Below are 10,436 nucleotides of genomic sequence, written 5' to 3' on the forward strand. Positions count from 1 at the left end.
CGCCAACTCATGAGTCATCGCTAATTGCTACACTAAGTTTATTATTTATTTATTTATTTTACTTCGAGCTGTCAATGCCCCCTTTTGCTTTGGATAAAATAGTCAGCCAATTCTCGCAATGAAACGCATTCACAGGAGAGTGTGCAATGCCTAACTGTGAAAATAGTTACAAATGTTAACAGTGCCGCTTTTATAATGTTTCAAGATAAATAGCAGTGAGATTTGTATACACCACATCTTCAGTGAGTGTTGTTATTGCAGTGCAATTTTACTTATAACTTTGGTTCAGACATTTTACTGGGAGGGACTGGAAAAACTGGCATGGCTTTGTAATACTGTGTGATTTAATGATCTTTAATGTGATTTCATTCCAGACCCCACACAATGCTTCTGAAAGTACAATATAGGACTTTGAAGAAGTACATTAAACTACAGCCTCAATGCACTTTTGAGGAGGTCATTAAAGAAGGTAAGATTTGTTTTGTGATTACATTTCATGGATTTTACATTAAGTAAGCTCTATATTGTGCTCATCTTAAAAAAAAAAGATGAGCTGGGTGCTCATTATGTACGAGATTATACAAAAGAATGAAAACAGCACTAGTTAGCCTACTTTGCATTTTATATGCATTCTTAGGCCACGTTTCCTTGTAGCAGGATATTTTAAAATCCACATATCAAATATCCAGCTTTAACAATAGCCTATTTAGGCAGTGTTGGACAAAGTAAAAGTAAAAAAAAAAAAAGAAGAACACAAGAAACAAAGGGTTTTTTTCCCTACACAGGTAACTTATCTGAGTAAAAAGTAGACCAATGCACTTGTCTTACGATAAGCTGATTCTGCAGAGTTTAGATTGAGTTTGTGGTGGGTCCTTGTTAAGTTTTTATTGTTTTTCAGTAATAACACAGTCTATGTCAATAGGTAGGTACAATGGAGTAAACGGTGTAACAGTAATGTGATATCAAGTGCTACTGTTGTAATAACACCACAAGTACTTTTACTTTTACTTTGTCCACCACTGCATTAAGGGGGCTAAAATGCACCTGTTGCAATGGAGTTTTTATTTTTATCCACATGTTGCGTTTCCAACAGGGGAAAAATTTATCTGCATTTAAAAATATCCTGCTACGTGGAAACGGCACCTTAGGCTTTAAGTGAACAGAACTCAATTAGACCAAAAAGTGATTGATGGGGTTACATACATAGAACAGTGAGAGGAACCTGAAACGTTTTGTGATCACAATGAACATATTAATGAGCAGAACCACAATTTTAATCATGTCTGTTTTTGTTTCACATTAACACCCCTGACATGTGTTAAAAAATCCAATTGAATAACATAATGTTAAACTTCTTTTTCAGTTAAAGAGAAGTTTGAAATCGCATCATCGACGGAGTTGACGTTATTTGATGAGTCTGACACTGCGATTGATGAGGACGTTTTCCAAGACCTCATCACAGACAACCCACACATCTGCTTGGTGGCAAAACCTTTGGATGGTAATGTACTTGAATTAACTGCTTCATATACCGTTTATTTTAAACAGTTTGTTTCACCATTAACAATACTCTGTGGTGCTCCTGTTCTTAGAAAATGTAGTGTTTCCCCTTTTCTGTTTTCTATCTAACATTTAAACACCAGTACATGCAGAATTTCAATGTTTTTTGTTGTTGTTATTCCCCTCCACCATCCATACATTCCCACTATTTTCTTTTTTAACAAAGTAATTGATGAAATGTTGCAATGTAAAACTACAGCATTATGTATACTTCATGTTTGCACTCTGCCTGTATGTAAAGGACAAATTTCAAAAGAAATTTTGAGTGCTACATTGCACATTATGATGACATGGACTACATGTTGCCACCTACTGGCCTTTGTTGATATTGCAGTTTTTAAAGTTGAACCATTCAAGTTCACCCTACCAAATACTCAAAGCCATAGATTCCACACTCCTACTCCCAACTCCCTTAGAAGTTGAAAAAATATAAATCACAGCCTTAAGGATTTTTCCCCTTTCATCACTTTTTTCAACATGTAGAATCTGAATCTAAACTGGCGTGCTATTTATTGTTGTTGTAGATGTGCTTCTCTTGAGTCCCGCCCAGACCGCTGATGCAGCTATCCCAGCCCAGCCTCCCAGCCCAGGCTTCCGTTCCCAACCCGATGGTGCAGAGACTGCTAGAAGGGTGAGGCTAATTTAATGTTAGATTTTACTGCATTTATTAATTGTGTTCTTGTAGTAAGAATGGTTTACTGATCACTTAATTAAACGTAGGCTGTGATGAATACATAGATACTGAGCTATGTGGACATGAAAGCCATGTTATGAAAAATACAGGAGTGCACATGTACCGCAAAGCAGATATTTGCAAAGAGCAACATTTTAATACTTATTTTATTGTGTATGCCATTGTGTGTCTTGAATGTGTAGATGATTCAGGAAGTTCTGGAGAAGAGTGCAGGAGGACAGGAAATAATGGCGGAGTATAGGAGATCCAGTACCTTGACTCACTGCACGAGAAGGCATCTTGTGAATATCTTAGTCAGCCACATGGTTGAAATGCATGGGTACGTTAGTGAGAGATGAGTAAATGCAATAAAATGTCATTAATATTAACATTCACGAACATTAACATTTTACCTTAAACTTAAGCCATTATATAGTCAGATTCCTGTACTGAGGATCTGATCTTAACATCCGACTACTTTTGAGATACTGTTGTGATAAAGACACAGTAATTCGGGAACTATGCTCAGTTTGGAAAATATCTTGGAAAATATCATTTAATTACGTTTAACGAAAGGATCCAGAAATTGGTAGTGTAGGGTAGAGGAGTAAAATTTCCATTTCAGTGACTTCAGGGGTGGGGAGCCTATGTCTCGAGGGCCGTTTGTGGCCCCCGATAACCGTTTAATGTTATTCAGCTTCACATGAAATATGACAGTTTGTAAAGGAATCCCAGAAAATGCATTTGCGATGCAATTAAGTTGGTTTAAAAGGTAGCTGTCTTCAATAGAGGCCTAAAGTGAAGGGGAAAATCCTGGTTTGTGTCATAGTACGGCCCTCAGATTAATTTGAAGTGGCCCTTGGAATGAAAAAAGGTTCCCCACCCCGGCTTCAAGTCTTAAGGCAAAAGAGTTGTCCCAAGTCTATCAACCTGTGAGCATATAGTTCTGGTGTACTGTATTGTTGATTAATGTTGAATTTTGCATCTTCCTGTGTAGAAAAACTCCAGTACGCTCCCGAAGGGAACAGTATGCGCTTGGGATTGTGAGCTTGTTTCCAAATCTGAGGGATCCTTACTCGACCAATGGCTACGTAAGTGTGTACTAATTTGTTTATACTGAACAAGGACCAATTTACGGTGTCATGTTTTTTCTGTGATATATAGTTGTGTGCTATATATGGTTAAAGGGGCAGGTAGGATGATGAAATTTGCGCGGCTCAAAAGCTACCCCGTAATGCACAAATGCTTTTCAAATGAACTTGCTTGAAATCTGAATACGATAAAGCAATGTTTTCAAATGAAAAGTGTTTCCCACATCACTCCTTCGGGCCCTGCTGCCAAATGTGGGGTTTTCTGACAGCGAACCGTGGAAGTGGTTACGAGAGTTATCGTTCACTCACTAATGACTCGCAGAAGCATCGGCTGACTCGAGACCGTCATTAAATAAACTTTTAATCCTACCTGGAGTCCCTTTAATATATGTTTAATGATGTGTGTAATGTCTTCCATATTTATGTATGTATGTATGCATTTATGTATGTATGCTACTTGATACCTTAATTTTCCACTGGAATTAATAAATTGTACTCTACCCTCTACTCTTCTCAACTATATTCTATTTTTAGGAGCACTTTTATGATTCAGCTAGTGGCACAGGCTACTTGTCGTGGCGACTAAAGACGGTACAGAGGAAGGCGTCTCAACGTTCTGCAAGTAGCAGTCCTGTGGCCCTCCAGGGAGGTCCCAGCTTGAAGAGGACAGCCCCAGAACAACCGCTGGATGGAGATGCTGTTAGGGAGGCCATGTCCCTGCTTCTACATTCCACTGATGATGCAGTCGTTCGCAGCAAGATGGAGGACACGTTTCACCATCGCCAAGAGCTGGTTCATAATCCAGAGATGACTACTGAGGTTCTGAAAACATACCCAAGATTTCTTGATGTGAAAGGTTTGGTACGTGCACATATTAATATCTAAAAACTATGTTTTGTTGTACTGATGAGTATCTTTCAGATCATATCATCAGTGAAAATCCGTAGCCAACTTTGTAGTTTGATGTGTAGCTTGTTTTTAATGCGATGATCATAAGAATAAGAATGATATGCCAAATCTAATCAGCTGGAAAATAAAAATTGATCCCCTGAGAAGAGAGGAAGGGGAGAGGGTTGAGATGGGAGTAACAAGAATTGGCCAGTCTTTAAATCAGTAGTTTTTGTATCCTTGTTGTCTGTTTTGATATCTTGTAGTTTTGATTGTTTGGAAATTTATTTTAGTGTTGTGTGCTCAACCTTGCTTTAGATTAACCAAGACTTCAGACTTCTGTTTGGAGTGGACACGTCATCTAAGCTGATGGAGAAATGGGATGCCATCAAATCCAAGATAATCGAAGAGGCTCAACTCTTGACCCAGACTCTCACGGTGCAGAACCTGTTGATGTCAGCGAAGAAGACTGAAGATGATGATGCTGGTCCGGGTTAGTATAGATTAATCTATTTATGCAACACATGTGCACGTCATCATCTATGGGTTCTGCCCTATTATTGTTGTTGATATGAGACCACATTGCATCATTAGATTTGAATATTGTGCTCTTCTCTTTAGAATGGGACGCAGATATGGCGACGCTGTTGTTGTTGCTTCACCTCCTTCCACCTCAACCAGTTGGAAAGAAGTCTCTGAAGATAAGTGCCGAAGCTGCAATTGAGAAGCTTGTCGTTTACCACAAGGTGAAACACTGTGCCACTTTCATTGTTTTTTTTCTAAATGTGAATATGATCTGCAGATTTTAATGTTTTTGTGAAATGTTTTTAATAGCATTTTGTAACGGACAAATGAAAAAGCAGACAACATGCAGAACAACTGTTAAAATGTTCAGCAGTAATAGGACTGACATTTTAGCACACACTCAAAAGTTCAACACTAATTTTGCACACTCAAACATGCACCACTGACATTCAAACCTTATTGCAGTTATTCCTTGACTAACTTCATTTCACAATACTTTTTCAGTACCCTCACACTTCTGTATGATTGCATTGCATTACAATTAGCTGGCTCTTTAATCTAAAGCGATTTAGTTATTTATAGGGTATTGCCTACAGTCCCTGGAGCAATATGGGGTAAACTACCTTAGTTAAAGGACCACAGTCAATTTCAATATGCTGTTGTATTGCTCACGCTAACCTTGACTTGTCAGTACCCGGTGATGCCACATCTTTGGGCTCAGCCCTTTCCGAGATCTGAGCAATTCTAATGGGGGTGGCTTTTGTTTACATTTTAAAAATTCTTAACATTGGCCTACTCCAAATATTTTCCCAAAAGGTATTGCTGTTTGCTAGTTGTCTGCTGATGTTGCGTAGCCTTTTGGATGTTTTTGGGAATAAATTAAGATGTTTTTTTTTTAATGTAAGCAATCACCTGCCCCCATTACAATGACCAGGATCTCGGAAAAGGCTGAAGAAGAAAAAAAAATCACAGGTACTGACAAGTCCAGGGTAGTGTGAGCATTGCAACTGCATGTTGAAATTGGCTGAAGTTATCCTTTAAGGGCACTTCAGTCATGGAGTGAGGTGTAGGCAGTGGGAAGAGTAGGATAAGAACTTGCAACTCTCTGACCTTGATGACCCTAACCATTTGGTCAATATAAAAGACGACTTGTCCCACTATAATGATTCTCTTGAGGCACAAAGTAAAGAGAACTTTGGCAGATATTGTGACAATTTTAAATCAAGGGTCTCTTCACAGCTCTGCTTGAATGATCTCAGTTGTGACATTGCATGACTTTTTTCTTTCTTTCTTCTTCAGTCTTGTTGCAGTTTTGAAGAGGCAATGAAGGACAAACAAGATCGCCAGCCATACCTCCTTGCTGTAGGACGAAGCCAGAATCGCATTGACCACTTCTACATTGCCTTGGACAAGAAATTGGTCCCATGTGACGCTGTTCGCTCTGTCGGGGCTTTTGATGAGTTGTTTAAGATTCATTTCGTTCTCAATCTGGCATATGACTGTGCTCTTCTGAATTTCTACACCTTTCTGCAAACCACAGTGTACAAAATAGACATCGGCAAAACCAAAGAATCCCCAAGAGTGAAAGAGCTCAGAGCCAAACTTTTGAATTAGGACTAGAGTCATGTTGAGTTGTTTTAAATGCCCAGAAGTCCATGGGTCAAGTAAATCTTTGATTTCCCATTTGAAATTTACACATGGCTTCTATCCCACTTCAAAACAGAGATTACTGTGCAATCAAGAAAGGTGTCGTAAGCAGTTCCTCACATATTCAGGGTACAGTAAACATTTGGAAAGCACTCATTTACCAGTAAACAATGAGGAACATGAACAGAATTTGGGCCCTCGTGGACAAATTTCAGACCAAATTGATGTCGACTTGACTAGTTCAAATGATTATCCGACTAGTTCAAATGATTCTCAGACTGCATCAACAGACACATCAGAGAACAGAAGGCCCACAATTTCCTCTGAATTCCTCAAGAACAGGTGTGTCTCAATAGCGACAAGACTTCAAGATAGCGGTGCTGGAAATGCTTTTATTTCAAGTATCGTAAGTGAACTTGAAGAATATACTACAGAGTTGCGTGATTACTTTCAGCAGAGTACTTTAGAAGCAATTCCAACAGACAATACTTGTAGGAATGACGTCAAGCAGAACTTTGAACATTTTGAGAACCCGGTTTCTTTTTTAAATTCTGAATCTAAAAGGCTGAAATATCTTAAAGAGAAGTGGGAGGTTGTTGAGCCACTTGAGTTAACGCTTGGAGTGCGATTTGATAGTCGTCTAAACAAGAATTCACGTATGTTTGATCAAGTTCAAGTTAAAGACACTTTCATTTATATACCCATTCTAGAGACCCTGAAATTTATGTTCCGCAACGCTGATGTATGTGAAAAGGTGAAAGCAGATACAACCAACACTCACACTTATGAAGATTTTAAAGATGGCAGCTATTTTAAGACTCACCCACTGTTCTCAAAACATACAAATGCTTTACAAATACAGCTTTATTACGATGATTTTGAAACAGCAAATCCTCTAGGAAGTAAACACTCAATTCACAAGTTGGGTTGCCTTTATTTTATCTTGAGAAATCTGCCGCCAAAATGTAATTCTGCTGTCATGAATATACACCTTGTGAGCCTTTTTCATAGCCAGGATGTGAAGAGGTACGGATACGATGCCATTCTTGAGCCTTTAATTTGTGACATCAAATCACTTGAAAATGAGGGAATTGACTTGCCTATCTCTCCACAAAAGGTTTATGGAACAATTTCTCAAATATTGGGCGATAATTTGGGATTGAATGCAATTCTTGGTTATAATGAGTCTTTTAGCAGTAATTATTATTGCAGATTGTGTGTGCTAGACAAAAATGCTGCGCAGACTGTGTATAGTGAGGATGACCCTTCTGTGGTAATACGTGACATTCACAGTTTTGACAGTCATTGCAGGGATCTTAATTCAGATCCACAACTAAGATCTGTTTATGGGTTGAAAAGGAACTCAATCCTCAATACTTTGACTTATTTTCATGTTGTCAATAATGTCGCAGTTGACATTATGCATGATTTGCTGGAAGGCGTTGCTCAGTTTGAGCTGAAGTTGCTTTTTGAACACCTTACTAGTTCTGGTTCAATAAGTAAAGGTGATCTTCTAGCTCGAGTTTATTCATTTGACTATGGTTACATGGAACGTAAAAACAGGCCTACCAATGTTAATCTTGATGGAACTGGGAATGGTATTGGCCTGAATGCGATACAGACTTTTTGTCTTGTGAGGAACACTCCTTTAATTTTTGGTGACCTCTTTATTAATGATAGCGCACATTGGACATTACTTCTTTTGTTACTTCAGATAATGAATGTAGTTTTTTCCCCTCGACTTACCGAGGGAATGACTGTTTATCTGAAACACCTAATAAATGAACACCACGAACTATTTAAAAAAACCTATGCACGTCGACTTCTGCCGAAACACCATCTGATGATCCATTATCCTTCATGCTTGAGGAAAGTTGGTCCATTATTGCATATATCGACCATCAGATTTGAGGCTAAGCACAAGTTTTTTAAAGACTCAATAAAAAACTTTAAAAACATAACAAAATCTCTGGCCAAGGCCCATCAAATGGCTATGGGTTCACATTGGCACAGAATGAGCCTAAATAAATTGGAGCATGGGCCAATGAAATTGTTTATTGATGAGTTTGATATTCATGAATATTTTGCATCAACACAGGATTTGTGTTGCACGTCATGGGTGAAAGTGGATGGCTGTGAGTATAGGGAGGGTTTAATCGTTTGTACAGGTGTTGAGGATGAATTGCCTCTATTTTGTAAGATAGTGAAAGTGTTACTGTGTGGTGGTGATGTTTCGTTTGTTGTCCGTGAAATGATCAATAATGGGTTTGATGAACATTTCCATGCATTTATTGTCTCTCATACAGAAAAAGAATACTTTGTTATCAAGTGCTCTGATCTTTTGGCACCCAAATGTTTTTCTTTACAAAATGCATATGGGCCAGACGCAGGCAATATGTATATTGTCCCTGTCTTTTCCTTGATATAAAATTGCTGTGAGGAAAATAAAAACAATTGAAATATGAAATGGCTTAATGTTTTGCTTTGTTGTAATGGTAACACTTGTTGTTGATATACTCAATTGTAGTGTTAATTAACAATGAAGTAGTATTTCAACTTGTACCAATTAACTCTGGTGGAGTTAAAATAAGAACTCTATGCTAGTGTTATTATTTTAACACTCTGTGTTAGTGTTATTTAACACTGGTGAGCAGGCGCGGAGTGGCCATCGGGAGATCGGGGACTTGTCCCGGTGGGCCGCGGCCGCGAAATATTTCAACGCGGCCTTACTATGTTCTCAGCCGGCCCCAAAGTATTCAGCCGAATTAAATTATCAGTTAAACCAGCGTCGAAGCTAATGCAAACCAGCTACAAATGAAGTCTTGATTACATAATGATTGACTCAACAGTATATATACCGTTTACCCGACCGCAATACCTCAGTGACGGTGTCAAACAGTAAATTGGCCACACCCCTTCTCTACTGATAATGTTCATACACCGTATATCGCGGAAGTTTACTAGATCTTAGTAACATAGTTTCGTTTTCAGTATTTCAAGAACCTGTGATATTTAGATTGGTTACCAAGGAACGGAAATATTAGTCAGTTGTGATTTATTTTCCGATTTCCACATGACTGTTACAGTTTACAGTCTGCCACTCCAGATTCTCTTGTTCTGTGGTTATTGACTTGGGTTACGAACATACTCCACCAAGTGGTAAGGAAGTGAACTGCAGCTAAGCAGGAAAACACGTTGTACATGTTTTGATGGCATTGCATTGGTTTGTTAGAACTAGAGGTATATCTCATTACAGTCGAAATAATGGTATATCAAACATACATTTATATATGGCACATTTAGGATGTAGCCTATGTAATGTCTGAAGAAATGGAACAAAATAATTACCACACAAGAAGATTCTGATGTGAGCAGTGCTGGGTGTGTAGCCTAAACTGTGGATTAAAATGTAATTGCAAGAAACAAAGACATTTGCTGCGACGAAGACAGCGTTTTAAGGTAGGCCTACACCGTTTGGTTATACATTTTGTTGACTTATGGTTGTGCTTTGAAGTAGCTAGGTTTGGCTTATTTGCTGCATGGTGGGTTTATTGCACAATGTAGACAGACTTTTTGTAAACTATAGGCTACTATACTATATTTTGTAAGCCTACTCTTCTAAAAATCCCCACACTCAAAACTTTGTGCCCATGCTCATCCGTCTTCCTTTTCAAACTGTCAAAATGACAGTGGAGTGCACATTTGCATGTAACAGTAGCGTGATGTAGCCTAACCTAGTAGGCCTATGAATGCTTTGGACTGTGATGATGGCTCCAGTGGTGTAGTCTACTTTTTGAAGTGGGTATACTGTATATTTGAGCATTTTTTATGTGTACTGTATACATTTGTGCTATTGTAAATAATGGATCAATCCATTTTAAGTGGGTATACTGCAATCCCTGACATTTTGAAATGGGTGCGTATACCTGCGTTTTACATAGCCTAGACTACACCACTGGCTGTGCATTTCATCAAGGTGTAGGCTAAATTCTCCAATTCAGGTTGATATTTTGACTACACTAATGTTCACATGTAGTACGACTGCAGATTTC

The 10,436-nt window shown here is 38.4% G+C and overlaps 1 protein-coding gene across 1 annotated transcript in view; it reads left to right on the forward strand.

The window, feature by feature from the left end:
- Positions 1 to 8,851, forward strand: part of LOC134442484 (uncharacterized) — a 10,359-nt gene extending 1,508 nt beyond the window's left edge. The window contains exons 2-10 of the mRNA XM_063192635.1: positions 375 to 469; positions 1,364 to 1,501; positions 2,085 to 2,191; positions 2,437 to 2,573; positions 3,231 to 3,324; positions 3,859 to 4,185; positions 4,531 to 4,705; positions 4,834 to 4,958; positions 6,037 to 8,851. Of these exons, the coding sequence (XP_063048705.1) occupies positions 385 to 469; positions 1,364 to 1,501; positions 2,085 to 2,191; positions 2,437 to 2,573; positions 3,231 to 3,324; positions 3,859 to 4,185; positions 4,531 to 4,705; positions 4,834 to 4,958; positions 6,037 to 6,351 (1,503 nt within the window). The 5' untranslated portion in view covers positions 375 to 384 and the 3' untranslated portion in view covers positions 6,352 to 8,851. The remainder of the gene's footprint in view (positions 1 to 374; positions 470 to 1,363; positions 1,502 to 2,084; positions 2,192 to 2,436; positions 2,574 to 3,230; positions 3,325 to 3,858; positions 4,186 to 4,530; positions 4,706 to 4,833; positions 4,959 to 6,036) is intronic.
- Positions 8,852 to 10,436: the final 1,585 nt, after the last annotated feature.

The sequence above is a fragment of the Engraulis encrasicolus genome, unplaced genomic scaffold, assembly GCF_034702125.1.
Source record: "Engraulis encrasicolus isolate BLACKSEA-1 unplaced genomic scaffold, IST_EnEncr_1.0 scaffold_171_np1212, whole genome shotgun sequence".
NCBI lineage: Eukaryota > Metazoa > Chordata > Actinopteri > Clupeiformes > Engraulidae > Engraulis > Engraulis encrasicolus.